The sequence below is a fragment of the Urocampus carinirostris genome, chromosome 16 (assembly GCF_059441175.1).
Source record: "Urocampus carinirostris isolate Australia breed hairy pipefish chromosome 16, RoL_Ucar_1.0, whole genome shotgun sequence".
Lineage (NCBI taxonomy): Eukaryota > Metazoa > Chordata > Actinopteri > Syngnathiformes > Syngnathidae > Urocampus > Urocampus carinirostris.
Window position 1 is genome coordinate 35,270,886 of NC_142364.1, and position 23,014 is coordinate 35,293,899.

At 39.6% G+C, this 23,014-nt stretch overlaps 1 protein-coding gene across 3 annotated transcripts in view; it reads right to left on the reverse strand.

Annotated features, from left to right (window-relative positions):
- The window catches only part of mvb12ba (multivesicular body subunit 12Ba), a 39,013-nt gene extending 16,891 nt beyond the window's left edge, over nucleotides 1–22,122 (reverse strand). The window contains exons 1-6 of one of the 3 annotated variants that reach the window (XM_088355869.1): nucleotides 22,065–22,122; nucleotides 18,232–18,354; nucleotides 15,553–15,660; nucleotides 12,781–12,877; nucleotides 9,453–9,582; nucleotides 1,744–1,887 (exon numbers count right to left, since the gene is read on the reverse strand). In XM_088355869.1, coding sequence (XP_088211995.1) covers nucleotides 1,744–1,887; nucleotides 9,453–9,582; nucleotides 12,781–12,877; nucleotides 15,553–15,660; nucleotides 18,232–18,342 — 590 coding nt within the window. In that variant the 5' untranslated portion in view covers nucleotides 18,343–18,354; nucleotides 22,065–22,122. Of the gene's footprint in view, nucleotides 1–1,743; nucleotides 1,888–9,452; nucleotides 9,583–12,780; nucleotides 12,878–15,552; nucleotides 15,661–18,231; nucleotides 18,355–18,627; nucleotides 18,975–21,771; nucleotides 22,005–22,064 lie in introns of those variants that run through there. The other 2 variants (XM_088355868.1, XM_088355870.1) reach the window with 2 other exon arrangements.
- Nucleotides 22,123–23,014: the final 892 nt, after the last annotated feature.

Here is a 23,014-nt window from a genome sequence, read left to right on the forward strand (position 1 = left end):
CACCAGTTACTGGTGGTTTTGGCACTGTGGATCATGCTGGAAAATTAATTCCTCATCTCCATAGAGCTTTTCAGCAGATGGAAGCATGTAGTGCTCTAAAATCTCTTGGTACACAGTTGCATTTACTCTGGACTTGATGAAACACAGTGGACCAACACCAGCACCTGACATGGCTCCCCAAACCATTACTGACTGTGGGAAGTTCACACTGGATTTCAAGCAACTTGGATTTTGCTCCTCTCCAGCCTTTCTCCAGACTCTGGTGCCTTGACTTCCAAATGAAATGCAAAACTTCGTCTGAAAAGAGGACTTTGGACCACTCTGCAACTGTCCAGTGCTTCTTCTCCAGAGCCCAAGTCAGACGCTTCTTCCGTTGTCTTGAGTTAAGAAGTGGCTTGACCATGGGAATACGGCTATTGTAGCCCATTTCCCGGACACGTCTGTGAACTGTGGCTTTTGATACCTGGACTCCAGCTTCAGCCCACTGTCTTTGAAGCTTCCCCAAATTCTGGAAGCGGCTCTTCTTCAAAATTTTGTTAAGACTGCGGTTATCTCTCTTGGTTGTGCAGCGTTTCTGGCCACATTTTTCCCTTCCAACAGACTTTTTGTGGATATGCTTTGAAACTGCACTCTGAACAGCCTGCTCTTTGAGAAATTTCTTTTTGTGTCTTACCCTCCTGATGGAGGGGATCAATGATGGTCCTCTGGACAGCAGTCAGATCAGCAGTCTTCCCTATACTTGTGATTTAGTTTACTGAACCAAGCTGAGTGTTTTTAAGGCTCAGGAAACCCTCGCAAGGTGTTTCGAGTTAATTAGATGATTCAGGTGATTAGTTGAATAGCCTACTTGTATACTTTTTCATGATATTCTAATATTTTGAGATAGGATTTTTGAGTTTTCTTAAGCTGTAAGCCAAATTCAGCAATATTAAAATAATAAAAGGCTTGAAATAGTTCAGTTGATGTGTAATGAATCCAGAATGTATGACATTTTTGTTTTTTTAATTGCATTACAGAAAATAAAGAACTTTATCACAATATTCTAATTTTCTGAGACAGTCCTGTATGCCCCAGGCCCAAACTGTCATTAAGTTCTCTCTCGCCGTTTTTTTCCCTTCACGGAGGATCTACACAGCATGCACTTACTTTTACTCAATTAATATTTCGTTAAAGAAAGTGCTCACCAAACTATCAGTTTAACTCCAAATCACTAAATCCAGAGAAACTGACCTCCTTAAAAAGCGCGGCTTTCACTTCCCTCACATAAGACCATAATCTCTGCTTCTTGCAAATAACTAAGCTTTAGTAACTTTATTTCTGCTTTATGGCCAAACATTTAACTACTTGCGGCTTGTAATCTGCACAGTATGATATTCTTTTCGATGCCACTTTGTTCATTTTCACTTTCGTTCATTGAACGTGCCGAGATGCGCACTTCCATGCCAAACTGCTCATTTAGGCACTGCACTTGCTGTTGACACTTGATTCGAGGGACTCGATCCCAGGTAACCTTCAAGCTGCGTAGTTCAGCCGAAACCGGTTTCGCGCTAAAGTACGCAGCCCGGAGTAAATCTTTGTGGCAAATTAGAGCTTTGGGTTTATTTCGGGCTCATTTATCAAATCAAGTTAATCCGTCTTTGGGTTTATATACCTGCGACTCAGACATATGTGAAAGGAGTTGACACATGATTAATTAGAATTTGGAAAAAGATACGCAATGACAAAATAAATAAGAGTACATACTTAGTCGCTGGAGCTGGTGCAGGTGGGGTTGAAGTAGTGGCAGAATTCACATTCTGGACATCATTCGTGCTTGAGGTATGGGACAAGTTTTGAGTTTGTGGCATGGTCCCCATTCGATACCAGATGCCCATGTTGTTAAGCTCTCTGTTAAAAAAATTGAGACACAAAAATGAGGAGGAACAGACAACAGCGTTTAAAGAACAACAAAAAGGAGTCAGCAGTCTCTGCAAATAAAAAGCATGGCTGGACCATCAAAAATCGCGATGAGGGGAAAAAAACAACGAAAGGTGGCAGCATCTTCGGCAAAAAAGAGGCGCAAGACGACCAAACATACGCAGTAAGCAGTGAGGCCAACTGGCAATAAAAAAATCAAGGGTCAATGTGCTGACACTAGGTTAGCCGACCAAAAATCACGCAGTGGGCACAACATGGGATATGCTGTGACAACGAAATTGGACGACTCCAGTCCCACATTTACAGTGAGGATAAGGAAACAAAGGAAACAAATAAACAAAGGAACAAAGTACTAACTGACTTTGTTGTCCTCGGCGGGGGTGGGGGAGGTTGTTGTGAGGGTCAAACAGAGTTCCCGAATGTTTGATCTTACATTACACAGTCCAGCGTTCCTCTGAATCGCTCAGTCCACAATTAGTAGATTTGGGAGTCCACAATTGAAGGGATTTGGGAGTACAGTCAATAAACATGCCCGATTAAAGTCGCCGTCGACGATAAAGCTCCGTTGGGGCAGTGCAAGCTGACGTTCAGCAGCGGGCAGGAGATATAGCGCTATGCTAACGTTAGCACCTGGCGAAACTGTTAGCGGTGGAAAGTATACAGCAAACACAAAGACCACAGATAACTCTCCCGGTACATAGCTAGAACTCCATATCGAGTGAGCATTGTGTATCAATGGTTCCGCTATTATTGTAGCGCGTAGTCTCCAACCCCTGTTTTTACCGGAGTCTTCGTCTTGTTCGAGCCGGTGATGTAATGCGGCGTCGGGAAAGCCAAGACTCCGTGATGGCAAAAAAAAGTCCTCCAATTCCGGACGTTGTTGGTGGCGATCCGCAGCTCAATTCACTCATTGTGGACGGATAGATCTGGCGTTGGTTGAACATGCTTGGGAGCGCTAGTCTGTGTGGTCCCCTTCTTAGCTTATCTCAGCCTTTTCTCCGTCGTTGTCATTGTCGGCAGGCGGCAAATCTTCCAGGGAGATCCAGTGGTCTCTGTATATCCCTCGGGATGTAGTGGATATTATTGTAAGTGCGAAGGGACTGGAGTCGTCCAATTTCGTTGTCACAGCATATCCCATGTTGTAACAATGACAATAAAGGCATATTCTATTCTATTCTATTCTATTCAAAAGGGCGCCCACCGCTCGCAAACCAAAAAAGTAAACCTTCCGCAGCTTCAATGCTAACTGGAAGCTAGCCGGAAAAAATGATCTTAACCGCAACAGATAAGCCAGAACACCTCCCTAAAGGAAGGAGGTAAAGGCACAAAAGGAACACATGCCTTTGACGCTGTGCAGCCTTTGGAGGGGGAAACACGCAACTCACCAGTCACAAGGCTACCGGGTGTCAGCGTAAGCAAAGATCCAATTTCTTCAAATCAAGGCAAGTCAAATCAAGTCTTTTTATTTGTATAGCCCTTAATCACAATAAGTCTCCAAGGGCTGCACAGACCAACGACTAGAAGAGACGACAGGATAATACCAACAGACCCTTAAAATAACATCCTTAACTGCCAGGGAACTAATGCAGGTTAGCTAAAATCAGGGTACTGTGATCAAAACTTTCTTGTATTAATTAGATGCCTTGTATCTGCTGAAGGCTCTCACTTTGGGAGACCGTAGAGTAGCAAATTACAGTAATCAAGACGAGAGGTAAACACATTAATTATGATCCCTGCATCAGACTGGGACAGCATTGGTTGAAATTCAGCAAGGTTGCAAAGATGGAAAAAAACAGTTTTAGTAATATTCTTAACATGTAACTGGAAGGACAGATTAGGGTCGAATGTGACACATAGATTTTTGACTGAGTCACTGTAGGTGATATTACATTTGTCAATTAAGAGCAGTGTTTGAGAACAGGTCACAGAATTGAGATGGGCCAGTACTTAACATTTTAGTCTTTTCATGGTTCAGACGCAAGAAGTGACATACATCTTTTTATCTCAGTAAGGCAGGTTTCCAAATTTCCAAAATTAAGTGAGAAGATTCCTTCATAATATCCCCTAACGGAACCATAAAAACGTTGAAAAGAAGGGGCCCGAGAATAGAGACCTGCAGAACGCCCCAGGTAACACTAGGGGGCTGAGAGGTCATTTTACCACATAAAACAATGCGTCCTATCTGAGAGGTAGGATCTGAAGCGTCAGAAGACAGTTCCTGAGAGACCAATTCATTTTTCCAGCTAATCTAGTAAGATGGTCTACAGCGACTCAAAAGCCACTGAAACAACACCTGAGGACAGAGATAAGTTGATATTATTTAAAACTGAAGAAGCCCTAAAAGATCTTTAATCAGCGGGCCCAGAAGTGGGCCAAACAGGCAAGTAGTCGGTCTGGCCGTGCTCACCAGCTACGCAAGATTATCAAGTGACAAATAACTAAAATGGAACAAAAGAAAATCACGAACAGCCACCATGCCACGCACCTTTTATTACCGGGTCAAAGGCATATGACATATTTACATGGTCATGACTTTTTTTTGATGTGTTAATCTTCTTACTAAAGAAGACCATTAGCCATGAGGTGAGTGGGTAGAACTATCTGGGATAATCTGTTGCCGCATTTCCAATGCTACAGTGACCAGGAGGATTTGTTTTTTTATTGCGTGTACATCAATTACCCGAGAGAAATAGGGCTGCTTTATACTTCAAGCATCCGAATGTATCAATTAGAGACTGAAAAGCAAATGTAAGCCAACTTAGTGGGGAATTCATGTGAATGTTAAAGTCACCCATAATTTTCATTTTGTCTGCATAGGTTACTAGGTCAGACAACAATTCTGAGAACTCAGGCGATAGTCAATACAAAACCGAAGATCAAACGGAGGAGGATCGCATGACAAGAGCCACAGACGCCTTATATTTATTAGAGGCGCAGTGAGTAAATCTTCGTATATTTTCAGAAATAAGCGCAACACCAACACCCTTCTTCAGAGTGTGCTACATGAGAGCTTTCATAATTAGGGGGAGAGGCTTAATTTAGTGGTAAAAACTCATCCGGTCTCAACCAGGTTTCCAAAGACCAATCAGGTTAAGATTGTGATCACAAATAATATAATTAACAAGTAAAGGTTAAAAAAAAAAAATAAAAAAAAAAAAAAGTTTCCGCTGCGCTTAGCATTTCAACTGAAGTCTTTGAATAAATCGCCACAAGATGTCACCATGTTGTGTCTCGGCCGATGGCAGGTGCAGTTTTAATTCCACATCACTGGAATAATGATGGCAGGCGAGAATGGTGACAAAATATTTACTGACTGAGGCACAGTTCCATCATAATCATGCCCTTATTTGCCGTTCATAAATTATTTTTTGCAAACCCGCCGATGTAGCTTTCTTGGCTAATCATCAAAGCCCGAGTGACGGTTTCACTTCAGTTTATGATCCCTTTGCCGTCTGCAGCGCTTCGTAAGTGGGTTGGCCATCAACGGAGTTCCCGCAGTCCTTTGAATTTCTTTTGAGGTATCTAAGATGGCATAAAATTGCCCAAAATGTCATATTTCATATGCATAGGGTTCCTGGCAATTGTAGGCATGATCGGCCAAGCATGTTTGCAAAAGTGAAAGCAAAATAGACAAGAGAACAGTAATAAATAGAAAATTAGCTGAAGAGCGAGCCGCTGTACTAACACACGCCGCCATCTTTAGAGAGTTAATGCAATCGCCATGTGAGAAGAAAAAAGTAAAAAAACCTTTGATGACTGCAGAACCCCGACAGTCATAAATAAAAATGTTTTTTGCAACATACACGCAATGTTCACCCTATTTTGAAGTGAGACGTGTGCTGAGAACTGTGAACCACAGGAAGGCAATACCAGGGAGGGTACTGAGGAACTGGCTAGGGTCTTCACCAATATCTTGAACCGGTTCCTGACACAATCAACCATCCCACCCTGCCTCAAGACCTACACCAGTGTTTTTTAACATTTTTTGAGCCAGGGCATGTTTTTTACATAGGAAATATTTTGCGGCACACCACAAACCAAAATGTTATAAAATGACACGTAACGGTATATTTAATTACAATATAATTCATAATACCCCCAGTTTTTACAGCACAGACACTTGACAAAGACATTATGTTTGCATAAAATGATTCATAAATGTTTATAAAACTTTTAATTTTAAAAAGTGACATTGGTTAATTTCTCACGGCACATCTTACAATCTCTCACGGCACCCTTGTGTGTCGCGGCACAGCGGTTGAAAATCACTGACCTACACCTCATCCCCATCTCAAGGAAGTCATCAATGGTCAGCCTCAATGACTACAGGCCTGTCACCCCTACACCTATGTTCATGAAGATCTTTGAGAAGTTGATGTTTCAGCACATCAAAGGTTCCCTACATAAAACCCTCAAGCCTAGGTAAATATGGGCCAGTATAAATTCTGCCATTTTTTGCAAAATTACTTGAAAAGGTCGTTGCACAGCAGCTAAATGACTTTATGTCAGAAAATAATCTCTTTGAAACTGTCCAGTCAGTATTTAGAGCAAATCACTCTACTGAGACGGCCCTGGCTAAAGTAACCAATGATCTCTTAGCAATAAATTTCGGTGCCTCAACAATGTTACTGCGGCTGGATCTCGGTGATGCTTTTGATACTGTGGACCACAACATATTACTTGTTCCTCTGGTATGCATCGGTATCTCAGGAACTGTACTCTCGTGGTTTAGGTCCTACCTGTCAGACAGTGTTAACGCAATGTGTTAACTACGGCAATCTGACGTCTAAACACTCTGATGTCCCCTGTGGGGTTCCACAGGGCTCTGTACTTGGCCCCCTTGTTTTAAGTATTTATATGCCTACACTTGGTGATATTATCCGCAAGTATAACATTTATTTCCAATGCTATGCAGATGACACTCAACTATATCTGCCACTGGAGACAACTGGACAGTTAAATTGTAGGAATCTGAAAGCCTGCCTTACTGAGATTCAAAGAAGGATGTCGCTTATTTTTTGCCCCTTAACCCAGAAGAAACTGTAATGTTGATTTTTGGTCCAGCTCATTGTTGCGAGTTATTTTCCAACACTGCCATGAACCTTGACAAATGTAATATCACCCACAGTGATTTGGTCAAAAATCTAGGTGTTATATTTGATCCAAATTTGGCGTTTCAAAGTTACACATACAAAATATTACTAAAAAAAGCCTTCCTCTACCTCCATAATATTGCGAAGATTCGTCCGATACTGTCCCAATTAGATGCAGAGGTTATAAATAATGTGTTTATTACTTCTCGGCTTGATTACTGTAATGTATTGGTTTCTGGTCTCCCGATGTCTAGCATCAAAAGTTTCTAGCTGGTTCAGAATGCGGCAGCGAGATTCTGGACGAAGACAAAAAAGTTTGACCATATTACTCCTGTATTGGCCAACAGGCTCCCAGTCCACTTAAGATGTGATATTAAGATTCTCTTACTAACATACAAATGTTTGCAGGGACTTGCGCCCTCTTATCTCTCATACTTGGTTTCCCCCCACGTTCCTGCACGGATCCTCCGCTCTCAAAATGCTGGTCTACTTGTGACTCTGAGAGCACGGAAGTCTGCAAGCTCGACCGCGTTCTCATCCGAGCCCCGGTGCTGTGAAATGCTCTGACTACTGAAATAAGATCTGCAACCTCAGTCGAAGTTTTTAAATCAAGACTTAAGACAAACTTCTATTCAATAGCTTATGATTGATGCAAACCTCATATTTTGTATGTCCTGTATTTTTCCGACTGCCTGGCTGGTGGTGATACGAGGGAGAAGGAAGATTTGAGATGAGTCAGCGGACCAGCGTCTGACCTTGAGCATGTCAACGCCTGCATCGACCAGCCGGCAGAGATGGGAAGCTGCATCGTTGCTTTTATGGACTTTTCTGACTATGTTACAGGCTTGAGGCATCGTTGCTGTCATGTACTTTCTGGACAAACTTAAACATGTTACATATTGTTCTCTTTTATTGATGTTTACCATGTTTGTGGAGTGTTACCCAATACTAAATCTATTTCACCCTGGTCAACCTGGAAGGGTCATTACCACTGGTGAGAACCCTTTTCAAGGTTTCAAATTTTTCCTTGCCCGCATATCGGTTTAAAATCAGGCAATGGTGTAATTGTAATCCTGTGCAGTCCTTTGAGACATTTTTGTGTTTAAGGGCTATACAAAGAAATGTGACTTGACTACGGTAATTTGTCTACTGGGAAAACCACTCCACTGATGATGCAATAAACACAACTCTTCATACTGCGCTGAGCCATTTGGAGAAATATAGAAGATATGTCATGATGCTCCTTCTGGACTCTGCATTCAAAACCATCATCCTAGAGATCCTGGTAGAGAAAATCACCCACCTGGGTCTCTCCTTCATCTGGTACTGAATTATGGACATTCTCTCCATCCTCTCACAAAAATGTGGATATTTTCCTGCCACATCTCTTTCACCCAAAAGCTGAGCACCGGAACACCCAAAGGATGTGTGGTGAGCCTTATAATAGTCACCCTGTACACCTCGACAGGTCTACAATCCATCCGACAAACACAGTTCTGAAGTGTGATGACGGCACCACCAGGGTTGACCTCATTAGTCTCTGATGCGGATAATGCAGCTAGGAAGGAAGTGGAGACGCTAAACACGTGGTATTCAAAAAATAAACCAATACTGAATAACGAAATTTCTTTGTTGGCTAGCTTCATGTTTTTCCTCCCAGGCTGCGGCCGGCTATCATTGATAGGCCTCAGTTAGCGTCCTGTCGACGACTCTCCGTGTAGTTTTACCAATAAACCCATTTTTGGCTCTTGCCCCAAGTTTTATCTTTACTGCATCCACCTGCAACACAACGCCTGGGCATTGGCCTCAAAACACTCCTAACCTCTTAGACTAATTAACACAAAAAAACAATATAGTTAGTGGCTTGCCCGGGTGCCAGTGTTCCTCACATCACAGCTCAGGAAGTCAAAGAGGGGACAGGCCGTCTTCAAGATGCATAATCTCAGAAAATAAAAAACAATGAAATAAATAAAGATTTTATGCAAAATAAACATGTACTATTTCCTCACATTTTGAATGTTTTAAAATTTGTGAACAGCTTTAAGACAAATACAAATATGCTCAAAGACAGTTTGGTCCGCAAGGCCATCACCTTTACGAACAAAAGTGCAAAACTGAAAATACTGTATACATCATGCGACCTAATTGGGAGTTGTTGTTGCTGCTAAATGTTTCATTGCACTATTGTAACGACACCCTTCTTCGTTGCAATAATGTTACAACGCAATACTTTTTTCATTGCACTATTGTTAGGACTAAGGCCAGTCTCTAAGCACTACGTTGTAAATTAATGCTTATCCTGACAGTATTTTTTTCTTATTTTTTTCTTTAAAGTCCATGTTACATGTTAACCCTAGAGTGCCATGTCTAATTTCATTGCATACATGGACAATAAAGACAATTTACCTCAGTTCAATTCAATTAAAAATACATGACACAAACCCGATAAAGGTGTACTGTGGTGGCGCCTGCTTTGACCTTCCCAAGATTTGAATATCACAAATGGCTGCCTCTGTGGAGTCCCGTGGAATAAACTTGATACAGAGTCTCCTCTTCCTGAATGCCTGTTCCTCTAAATGACAAAACAAAAGCAATAGTTACAGTATATATTGATTAAAAAGGCAACACCATAAAAAACTATGGAATCAATAACATTCAGAAATTATTGAAACCAGTGGTCTCAACTCAATTGAGTTGGGGCCACTGGGGCCAGATGAGGGAGAGCGCCAAATGGGTTTTTCCACAAGAACAGCGCTGACAAAAACATTTTGCTGTTTTATATTTGTCAACTAAATGTTGCTGTAATGTGTAGTGCAAACAAAAATGAGTCCAAGGAAGACAACAGGATACTGAGACTAAAAGTGAGCACATTTTTTTTATCCAGCTTTTAATAGGAAAGACAAAAAAGAGGGAACGTTTTTTTAAAGTGAAAAAAAAAACAGAATAAGAAATAAGAAAAAGAAGCCAAAAAATGAAATGGGTATTGAAAATGTAGAGTGATCAAAAGCAAAAAAAGGAAGATGGAGAAAAGAAATAAAGAAGTAAAGACAAAAGAAAGAGAAATGAGAAAAAAAATTAAAAATGCAATGTTCTCTAATTTTTTTCTTTGTTATTTAATTGTTTTATTTTTCTTTTTTTTATCTTGAGTTTTACTTTTTCGCTCTAATTTTACATTTTCTCTTGGGTCCTTTTTTCCTTTTTTTTTCTTTATTTACTATAATAATGTTTTTCTTCTTTTTCAATCGTTTTCGGTGGCCCGACAGAATACAGATAAGATCTAGTGGGAAAATAATAGACTCTGTCCCTTTCATTTTCATATTAAGGCTGGGGCCCAAACTATCATCCTGGGGACCATGAGTTTGAGACCCCTGATTTAGACAGTAACTAAGAACATAAGCAAGCGAGATCAGAGTGCGGTCAACTTCATTTTGAAAGTTTCACAATTTAATTATTGATCGTATATACAATGGCTAGCGAAATTATTGGCCTCCCAGAAACTTTGGCATTTTCCAAATGTCAGGGTTCAAACTTGAACGTAAAAAAAAAAACCCTCCTCCTTTTTCTAAGAATCAACTTCACGTGAGACACAATTGAGACTTAATTATTTAAGCATTTTATATAATATTTGCAATGAAACTGAAAAGCACATGTTGCAAACATATTTGACCCCTGTTCTCTCCCTGTGGAGAGGGCAAAAAAACTTTGCAAACCTACCAAGACCCATCCTTCTAAAAGGAGTAACTGAATAGAGAAGCACACACGAGGCCCATGATCACACTGGATGACCCCCAAGCCTACACAGCTAAGATGGGAAATCTGTGCGTAAGACAATTACAAGTCATACTCTTTATACATCTGCCCTTTTTGGAATGCAAAGTGTTTTGTTTGTCATGAGGGTAACACTGCACATAACCCTGAAAACAAAATCCTCATAGTCAAACATAGTGGTCCCAGCATCCTGCTTTTGGGGTTGCTTTTCTTCAGCAGAGAATGGGAAAGTTGATCGGAAAATGGATGGACCCAATTGGAAATACAGGATGGTGGTATTTAGCGATTTATGGCTCATAGGCATGGTTGAGAGTAAATAAGCTTAATAAGTCAAATGTCTTGAAATTAATGCTTGCGTAATATAAGTGAAGTGACACGGATAGATAGGTTAAGGAATGAGTAAGTCAGGAAAAGAAGTGGTGTGGTGAGAGACCTTGCTGAGAGGGTTGATAAAAATGTTCAGAGATGGTTTGGACATATGGAAAGAGTGAAGGCCGTTTGACTAAGAGTATGTAGTGCAGAGGTGGTGGGAAATAGACTGAGAGTTTGGTTAATTTAATGGATGTAAGAGTGTGTGCAAGAGATAGATTTGAATGGCTCCTTTCACTGGCAACTTCTTGAAACAAAGTTTGTTCTGTATTTTGGGGCTTACCGCTGTCCCTCAGTATAAACTTGAAATATGTCCAAAATACCAAAGTGGAGGGTGGTTCAAAGTCAAAGTCAATTTTATTTGACAATTTCTCAAATGTACTTGACATACATAAAACCAAAATTCAGTTTTGAATTCTAAAGTTGCGCCGTCATGATGACCACATAACAGAGTGCTGATGTTGTTAGCTTCCGCATGTGCTTCGCTATGCGTTGGCGTCAATACCTCGACATTTCAGTCAAGGGTGGTCACAAATGGCGGTGGAAAGAAATAATATTCATGAATATAAAAAACATTTGCCATTAGACAAGGCATGATGAAAAAAACCCTCCCCAAAACGACAAGCTTACTGGCGTAAAGCGGAAATGACGTCTGATGTAAGCGGCGTCGAGGTGGAAAAAGGAAGTGGCCATTGCCTACGTGACACCAGGATGAAAAGTTGTGTGGATTTATTTATTTGGAGTTAAACTTATAGTTTGGTAAGCATTATCTTTATGCTGAATGATATATAACATCGTTACTGATTTTAACAGGCATGACAATCATGTAATGCTACGATCGTATACCATACGAAAATATTCAGCTGTTGCTCAATTTTATTTTGAGTTGCCTTTCAAGATGACACGTATGTTTTTGGTGTTGAGTTTTATGTAATGAATTACCTCCAAAATTGTGACTTAAACTCTGGTGCGACTTATAGTCCAGAAAGTACAGTTTAACTAGAGTAAATACAATTGCTGACTAATAACTTGACAGTGCTAAAATAAAAAAAAAAATGCTTTCAAATACCTGCTGATTAAAGAACGCTGAAGTATTTCCAGTAAAAAGTAAAAATAAAACACGGTTTAAGTTATGTTATATAAGAAGTGTTACATGGAAGTGATTAAAAAAAATTATAATGGGGTGCAAAATGCTTGCAAAATGGAAGCTTTACCAAATCATTTGGTCGTACCTGAGAAACACAATGAAGCTGAATTTATTGCCATTTTTTCCCCCCACATTTCCACACATTTGCTAACTCGTTAATGTTTTGTAGGCACTGTATTGTTTCTGCAATGTGACATAGAAAGGTTAATATCTTCCATTAACTACAGTGGTTGGCTTTTGATGACGTAAAAGGTAAAAAAAAAAAAAAACTCAACACTAATGACATAAGGATTTTGAGTCCAACTGAACAAACCACATTAAGTTTGCTTTTCAACTGCACTGCCTCAAACATTAATTTAATGTCGCTAATTATAAGTACCAAGGAATGGTGACAATTGTTACATTTTATATGCAAGTGTGTTTTAATATTTTTTAAAACATAAAGCAATTAGTCTGTCAGCACCTGTGTTCATAGAGAAAACTTACGGGTGTCAATTGTCTCCTGGATTGGAATGAACCCAACAGGTAAGGTATCCTTGATATCGATCAGCTTCATGTCAACAAGAACGTTTCCTAAATGGCTCTGTAAACACAAGAAAGTATTGTAGGTGTAAAATAAAAGTGAGATAAAGGCAAGTATAAGGTAAAAAAAGGCATCAAAATATATACAGTACATACATACTCCCTATAGGAACATATTAATATTTTTTTTTTTCCTTTGTGTATTATTGGTCGATGCTGTGTTTTCTGTGTGCTGTGCCTCTATAAAAAGCCAGAAACCGAAATTAATTTCAATCGGACTACTCAAAGTAGGAAAAAACGTAATCAGATTTCTGGGTGGGTTTACCTGGTTATACATAACAGGAATACAAGCAATAGTCCTAATTCAATTGTGCACCAAAAAAAAAACTGTTTAAGAAAATAATTCAGGAAAGCACTCTTGCATACCATACTACAAGGGATTTAAGGGATCATTCTCTGCATTCTATTTGTTCTTTTTCTGAACATTGGTATCACTCAAATCTGGTCAGAAAAATGTTATGGACTTTGGTTAACACAAAAAATATGTAAGAATGTTTGACACAAAAACACTGTACTTGATCCCATGGACGCATTTGATTATTACTAGATAGATATATACTTTATTCATCCCCGTAGGGAAATTCACACTTCCAGCAGTCTACCCCGTTGTTTATTAACAGATTAACATGATGCCCTAGGGGTGCTTGTAGCGGAGTGGATGACGTCACGCCAGTCCAAAAGTTCGACATCCCTGCGGCAGATGGAAAACTTTTCTTTGTGAAAATCCAGGGATACACCACCTCGTGTTAGCAAGTCCGCCTCCTCTCCGATTCCCCCCAGCTTTCGTGTCTGTTTAGCGGCGTTGAAGCCGGATAGCTCCGGGTGGCTACACGTTAGCGTCCGGAATGCTAAACGTGAGCCACGTTTCCGCAAAACACAGCAACTTGCGCTCCCTGTGCGCTTCGATGTTATCCACCAGCACTCAATGAGTTCGCATTTACCATGATTACGGATGGTACCGGAGACTTATAACGCCGGTAGCCGTTTCGCTAGCTCCGGCTCTTCTTCCACGATAGGCCCCTTCATCACGCAGGCACGAGAATTCTTCAGGGCAAGGAGTTGAAATTCCTTGAATACACGCATTTTTTGTGCGCTAAAACCCATGTCCCATAGGATAGAAGTAATCCATAGTGTAGTTGTCAAAACGGGAAGAAAAACACCGAAGATAGGAGCAGACAATAAAACAATAGGGCAGCTGCTGGAAAAGGCAGAAGCTTTGAAAAACTATAACTATAAACTAAAACTATGACAACTTATTCTCAAGCCCTCATTTTGACACTCACTCACTCACCATTTTTCAATCTATTGAAGTTTGAGAAAAGAATTAAGTAACTACTACTAGTTCATGTGACAAACAAAACTGCACTGGATCAGAAGCCTGATTTTCAGGATTTGAGATTATTTTTGTTCACATTTCCAAATGGAATCCGGCAAGTCAAGACAGCTTCCAGAAATAGCGATGCGATGAGTTGCAATCCTGAACATTTTTTACCTTGAACTCACGCAATAACTACATTAGCTATTTGCGCTATATTGCCATGGTATTAATAATAATAACGATAATAAAAATAGTAATAAAGCTACCAACGATTAAAAATATTCCTGGTGTACCCTGCCAGGACCCACAAAATTCAACAAAAGAGAAAAAGAAAAAAAAATATTTTCTACTCTCACACGGTTCAGGTTCAGAGGGGCACCACCTCCCGTGGTGTGTCTTGGGAAATGTGGTGTGTCTTGGTCAAGTACAGCCTGGCTACGGCCCATCACTCTCCAGGCCATTTTTTTGGGTAGGGGTTTCCCCCCCCCAAAAGAAATAGAGTCCCAGGAGAATTGTCCTGATCTGACTCAGATACAGCATATTTATCTTCTGGTGGCCGTAGGTTCTTCATGATATTTGGATTTTTATTCTCAACATTTAAGTAGAGCGGTACCTCCTTAAACGAGCTTCATTCATTTCAGGATTGTGATCGAATTGCTGGTGAAACGAGCAAATTTTCCCAACATGAAATAATTAAAAACTAATCGGTCTGCTCCCATCCTACCAAAAGCATACAAGTGAACTCTTGATATAGTTATAAAACATATCTTCCTGACCTATAAAACACATTAAATTAGTAATTAAACATAAAAAAATACCATACTAAGATAAATAGCAAGATTGTGACTAACTAAAATAAAAGTTTATTATGAGACCTGTAACAAATGTGCCCAAATTCTGCGGAGAAAGGGGGCAGGTGACTGTAGCAAGGAGTCACAGAGCATACCTGTCAATTTAAACGTTTCCTCCATATTCGATGTGGTTTTCGATCATTTAAAATTGTGCACACCTTGTAGCAAATTTTTTCCAGCTCTAAACCTTACTGGTGACAGAGGACCGCCCCATTGAAGATTGCTAATATTTTTGCGGCATTCTACATAGTCAAACTTCCTGTGAATAGATGTCGCCTTGTGTTTGTAAGGTTTATTATCCATAATGAGAATTTCCAATCATTAATAAGGGTAGCAATTGGCAGAGATGCGCACACACACACACACACACACACACACACACACACACACACACACACACACACAGTATTTGCTACAAGCCATCATAAATAATTAAAGGTTTGAAAAGGACTATAGAAGACCGTTATAGATGTATTGCAAGCATGGATAGCAAACAAGTCAATTTACATTTTCTTTTGAGAATACCCTGGTGAAGCACAGGTACCGGGTCACCTTTGACTTGAAAAGTCCATCTTTCCACAGATCAGCATCTAGACCATCATTTGTTGTTGAAACCTAGGATAAACAATGTTCATTGATTAGCATAATTTGGGTAAATCACAACATAATTTCTAACTACAACTTCCAACAGCAATAAAGGGGCAGGGTACAATAAAACTCAGGGTACATGGGGACATGTTGTAATGTGAATTAATAAAAAACTTTGTAAAAATATTAATAACAAGAAAAAAATATATCAAACCTAAAAGTTAGGTATCAAGGGGACACTTTTGTACAATCGCTGGATTCCTTAAAAGAAAAAACATTTCCACAGGGTTGGTGTAAGTGTCAAGTTTCATGAAATTTTATGATTATTTAATCAATAAAAACTCTATGGCATTGGCATGTTACAAATACCCAGCAGTTTGTTGCAATACCACTTTGACAAAATACAAATTTGTAATTGTGATCAAGCTTCACCGCTAATCAAATGTGTGAAATTTTAAGAAGATAGTAAAATCTGGCTCAAATTTATCGGACATTGCACAGAACATTAAAACATTTTGCCTCTCCATAGGTGCATATATGTATAACCAAACCCAAACCCAAACCCCCACCCCCACCCACAATGCACAATGAATCAAAATATGGTTCAAAACTGAAAAGGTGACTACCCATATAATGATTAGCTTCCAGATGATTTCTTTGTCTTCACGTCTAACAGAATTGAAAACAACACCTCACAATGGTAGGTATTATCTAATAAAATAATGAGAGTGGCTACTGAAGGAAACAAGTGATAAAAGGCTTGCGAGAGCAAAAAAAAAAAGACTGACAAGTAGCAGGTACCTAAATCAAAGGACTCCAGGACAATCATATAGGGCCCAGCTGTGGACTGTAAGTGGCTGCTGAAAACTAAAACAACCACCAGAACAGGTTACCTTTGTAGTGTTTGATTTTTTTTTTTTTTAAAGGTAATCACATGTGGTTTGATTATTTTTTCCCCTATAGTTGTCCAGCACGTTGACATAACACAGCCCAAGGTTAAAGTCAATTTGATGAGTAGAGCAGGAAAAAAAGGGGATATTAAAAACAGAAACCTCACAGCAACTGCTGCTGCTAAAGCCCATAGCACATGAGAAGAAGAAAATAGGGGGAGTAGACTGGTTTATTGAAGTTTTTATATGAACAGCAGAGCATGTGTAAGAGTAGGGAGTGAGACAAATGAGTGGTTCCCTGTGTTGATTGGTGTGAGACAGGGGTGTGTGATGTCACCATGGCTGTTTAATGTGTACATGGATGGTGTGGTGAGAGGGGTGAATGCAAGAGTATTTGGCAGAGGTGTAGACATGATGAACAACAGTGGAACAGTGTGGCAGGTAAGTCAGTTGTTGTTTACAGATGACAGCGCTTGTGGCTGATTCTGAGGAAACATTGAGAAATTTGGTAACGGAGTTTGGAAGAGGATGTGATAGGCGTAAGTTATGTCTCAATGTTGGGAAGAGTAAGGTGATGAAGTGTTCACGTGATGGAGTGGGCATGACGTTAAAAATCAGGTTGCATGGACAGGTGCTGGAAGAAGTTTTAGGTACTTGGGTTGTGATGTGGCTGCAGTTGGTGGAATGGAGTGTGAGGTATTGCACAGAGTGAATCGAGAAAGCAAGGTTTTGGGTGCTCTGAGGAGAGTGATGAACAACAAGAGTATGAGTATAGATGTTAAGAGGGGACTGTATGAGAGTGTGATTGTGCCGATTGTGTTGTATGGTGCAGAGACTTGGAGCCTGAACGCAGATTTAAGAAGCGAGTTGAATGTTTTTGAGATGAAGTGTTTGAGGACTATGTTAGGAGTGACAAGATTGGATAGACTGAGAAATGAAATTGTCAGAGACAGAACTGGAGTAGTCGTGGAACTGAGCAAGCGTGTTGATAAGAGAGTACTCGATTGGTTCGGACACATGGAAAGGATGGATGAGGAGCGAATGTTGAAGAGGATCTACAGAGCAGAAGTCAATGGGAGGAGACCAAGAGGAAGGCCGTGATTGACGTGGATGGATGGTGTTATGACTGCACAGCAGGAAAGAGGTCTAAATATAATGGAAGCTAGAGCTCTTGTTGGTGATAGAAAGGAGTGGAGAGGTGTTGTGAAGGGATAGTGGGATTGTGGACACGTTCTTAAGGATGGGCTGGGCACCCGTATGATGCGGCAGGGGTAAACCAGTGAAAGCTGTCGGGCCCTGCTGTTGAACAAAAGAGTGTGTTGTGTCACCCTGACCCGAGTGACATGGCCGCTTTCTGGTGTCCCATTTCATCTGGAGGGACGAAAGCATGACCAACTTGGGTGGCGAGGTGCCTAACTTGTTTGGGTGTTTGGGCAATTGGGTTGGCCGTGGTCCAAATATTTTTGTGTGGGTTTTTTTTGCTATTTATTTCCCTTTTATTTTCTTTGTTATTGCATGTGTGTGTCTTACTGTCGGTCACCCCTCTTGAGGGATATGACCAAGGTAGATAGACTGGTTTATTATAGATGATTATTGACCAACTAAAATAGAATAAATTCAAACAATGCATACAAAAAACTGAATGTATTGGCTATAACTAACAAGGATATGGATTCATAGAAACAAGAAAAAGAGTAAGTGATCTTACAACATCATAACCAGTTGGTGCTCTACACCTCGAAGCTACAACCCCAACTCCAGTGATTGGGTCCATGCACATCTCTGGCAAACCCTCCAATGTTTCGTGAACTTCAGACATCTCGGGATTTTTCTGAAATGAAAAAGTTGACGGATAAAAAAAAAGTTTAACCCATCAAGTATTTCATCGTTTTTTTAGTCATGCTACAGTATACACTGCAGTTGGGAGACGTTTTCGGAAAAAAGAACCATGGTTACCTTACTATCTCACAGACTACTTCAATATTTATCTTTTTCATGGCCAAATTCGAGAACTTTATAAGGACTTTTAAAGCCATGTTTTCCAATTTCTCCAGTATCATTCCAAAAAGTGTGAATCATGTATTTTGCAAATCCACAAATATACCTGGGATCTTGAGTTAATCGCAGATATTTATTAGAGATATCTTTCCGTATATCTGTTGAGTAGAAAGGACATTAATATGTAGCCTACATTTTCAGTTACAGTTTCAGTTATTTTTTCACATGGCCCATTATAAATGTCCATATTTGATACAAAATCCTTGTAATGCCCTGTGAGGTGTAGGATGCACCTCTCCTCTTGAGAGAGACCTGTAGGTTGGTGATGATGCTTCACATGACAACGCCATTCACACTATGTGAACTACGGTAGATCACGGGGGAAGAAGAAATGCAATGGGAACACAAAGTTACCAGAGTGCAGTGTTGGCATCAATCTTAAGCAGACTTCTACAACATGGCAGGAATTCCTTAAAACCCAAAATTCAAGCAATTTTCTACCCCTGAAAAATACAACAAAGAAGTAATGAATTCTTAAGTACTTTAATGATCCATACGAACCCTGTATAAAATGGTAATTTCACTAATGAAAAATATTAAAACAATCAAATGCAATGTCTGAATCTTGTCATTACATCTGGGGACAGTCCTAGCCAACTTTTGACAAAATTCTCAGTTTTGGAAATGAATAATTTGGGCTCTGATAAGTTGTTTTTAGAGAGGTACTAGATACTGAATGTCGGTCCAATATCAGCCACGAAACCCATGACAGATTTTTTGTCTCCGATATAATCTACAATATTGGTGTTTATACAAAAGCAGTGTTTTCTAACTTTCGCTCCTGCTTTTCAATCAAGCAGTACCTGGATAGCAAATGCAGAGCCCATGTGATCACAATACCATTTAACTGATAGGAATTTTCTGAGCATTACAATTTTTCATCTTTCATCAAGTATTGTTCCGTGCACTTTTTTGGGTAAAAAAAGGAAATTAAATATTTACAGATACAGAATACAGAATACAGTACACTGAAAGAACGTTTTTCTGTGTGGGTACATGCAGATACTGCATTTTCTAGTAACACAATGGTGAACACAAAATTGTTCACTGGACGGAGGGGGCCAGGATCTTTGGTTTAAAAAAACGGATGCGCGTGTACAAAGCGTACCAGTCTATTAAAAAGCACAGCATGTTTAAAAGCAGGGGAATCTGTATAGTAAAAAAATAGCTCATGTCGAATGACAGTCAAATCCATTTCGGAATATGGTCATATTGACATATTCTAATAAAAAGTCATATAAACATTACAAAATCGTATAAGCTGATGGCATGTTTTACAAGGAACGAAACAAACGACCAGCACCAACATTATTTGATCACTTAAAAAAAAGATTGATCTTTAAAAGCAGAGCACAAAGTGTTAAGTGACATTATCTTCTGAATACAAATGTATTGGCGGTGCCTTTCCCCTATTTAATGTGAAATATTTGTTTTGTTATGATTCTGTGCTCACTAATGCAAAACCAACGTCATTGGGGGCGGTGAGACAGAAAATAACTCGGAAGCACTGATGTAGAGTAACTGAATATGTTAATCATTTAAGTCACAAACGTAACAGTTGCATTAAAAAAATGTCACTGAGCTTATAATATCTTGTAAATTAAATACAATGATGCCTCGAGATACAGCTACTCAAGCTACAAGAAATTCTGGGTACAAGATGTTTTTTGAGCAAATATTTTGCTGGACATGGTTGGATCCCTCGACCACGAGGGGCACTATTAGCCTTCTCCACGACAAAATATTATTCAACCCGGTATCAAACCAGGCACCTTTCGTGTGAAATGCAAAAGTGCCAAGAGAAAATCCAAGTTACGAGAATTTCCAGTCATTACCTCTGGAGACCCGGGATTTTAAGGCTCATTTATTTCAAAATCAGTTACGGAGTCAAGGAATCGAATAACCGACTGTATCTAGTAGATTGCATAGCCATCTCATACCTAACCAAACACATTTACTGGTTAACTCAATTTCCATTTAGACAACTAAGTAGTTACACAATTAAATAACCAACTAACTGTAGTAGATTGAGCAGCCAAGTAAAGTGTAACCAAACTCACTTGCTGGTGAACTACAATTCAGATTCAGATTCAGATTCAGATCTACTTTATTGTCATTCTAGTACACGTGTATACAGAACGAAATGTCGATGCATCTGACCCCCACAGTTTCCTTGAATGTACAGATATAAATAATGTTGTATTGTATTTTGGCTACGTATAGTATTTTACCATAGTGCCGATAGTGCAAGAAGAGTAGCTAACCAGATGCGCAAAATGGGCAGTCAGGTTAACAAGTCAGGTACACAGTAACATTAACACTGTAACAATAACGCTGTAATTACAATAGTGCAGAGAGCAATGTGCAAGGAGTGGCAAGCTATAAAAAAAACTGCCAGTAGTGCAAAAGTCAGATTAGCAGCCGTTTAGATTTAAGTTAACTATATGTTAGATTGACCATTTAACAGTCTAATGGCCAGGGGGACTAGACTATTGACTATATAGCCAAGTAACTAATGCAAGGGATTAAGTAACCAACTAATTGGTTGTATCTAAAAGACCAAGTTAACTAAAATCCAACCAAACTCACTTACTGGTTAACCAACCAATTACACAATTAATTACTAACTAACCATAACTAATAAACTAAGTAACCAAATCAAATGTTACCAAACTCACTTGTTTACTAAACTTCCATTCAACAAGGCAACTAAGTAACCAACTAAACAACAGTAACTAGTAGACTGGAAAGCCAATTAAAGTCCAACCATCTCAGTGACTGGTTAAAATGACATATTATTGTATTTTTTTTAAGTTCAATTTTAATTCAAAAGGGTGGTATATTTTATTGATCGGATGCTTTTGGGGGGGTTCAGTTATTGAATTATGATATTTCCAGGCACATTTTATCTGTATTGGATCGGTATCGAGCGAAAAGACCATGTATTTACTGGAACGAATCGATACCGAAATTCCCAACACCCTTAGCAACTGTGAATGATCATTAGGGTCCCAGGGTTAAAACCGACCAAATCATCGCTAGAGCACACAGATGGCGCCCGGGACACACACTGAACCATCAAATTAACACCTTACAAATCCACCAGACGGACAAAAATGAACCATTTCGAATATTTGAGTTGCAAAAATGCAAGGTAAACCGAAGAAACAATTGGCATCAACTCACTCACCATCGTCGGCGAAATTCTGTCCAATCAGCTCGTGTACCCCCCTGCGCTATTTCACATTCCCCTTAGGCCTTTTCAAACAATATTTTCTAATTAGTTGTGCATGGTGATCACTCAGAAGCATTAAACACCAAGCAACTTAATGGGTTCTCAACACACAGTATTTCTTGGCTAAAGACGGCCTGCAACAACATGATTGGCTGCTGAACGGGAAAGAACACGCCTTAAGGCCTAGTCCCAATACCCACAACATCCGGCTTTCTTTGATTGCTGCAAATGCTTTCGTTCAACAGTACCTGGGTGCATGCAGGCGGCACTGTCCCGCACCAACTGCACTGTCCTGCACCTTCAGTGTCAGACCCGGAAATTACGTGGACGTTCCAAAATAAAATTGCGGGGGTACCATCGCGGAAGCGCATTTTCTCACCAGCACAGGAAATCACGTGATACATTCCGAAATAAAATCGGGAGGGCACTTTCGACGAAGTCAAGTCATGTTCATTTGTGCAGCCTTATTCACAGCAAGTCTCAAAGAGCTGACTACATTACACTAGTTTGACCATAGAAGATGCCTTGTCACATTAATATATTTACAATCAGCCTCTTCCATATGGATTGAAAAACCTGTTTTATGACAAAATAATAGCTATATAACCGAATACACAAATTCGAATTCTCAGAGGTTTCTCAAGAAACTTTATTATTCCTAAACTAGTAGAACAATAATAAAGTATAATAACTGGAACGAAATACTGATAAAAAATAAGGCCTCCTATGTACTAGCAGATCAATTAGCAGATCAACCTTGAACAAAATAATAGTCTTTTGGATTCTTAATGTAAAAATAATCAGAATGTTCTAAATAAAACTTATTATGTAGAATATCCATATATTATACATATACATATGTAACCGCGTTGTACGTGTCCCACCAAAGATCCACATTCACGCTGGACTGGATGATGAGGTTTTTATTATTACAGTTCTGCAAATGGATGAGTCACAACATTAGCTTTTTCTGCTGGGTCTGATCTCTTTGATCTCTACAAGGGGAATTGATATTTAGTAAAACAGAAACAAAACGAAAATAAACCTAAACAGCTTGACAATATCAATCACATTACTATGCATGGTGAGAGATTTGTCAGCTGGGGTTATAAAGTTTAAAATTAACTTATTTTGTGGAGCACCAAAAGATATGTCTTACCTTTGTAGTACTCTGGTAAAACTGACAAAACCCCGCCTC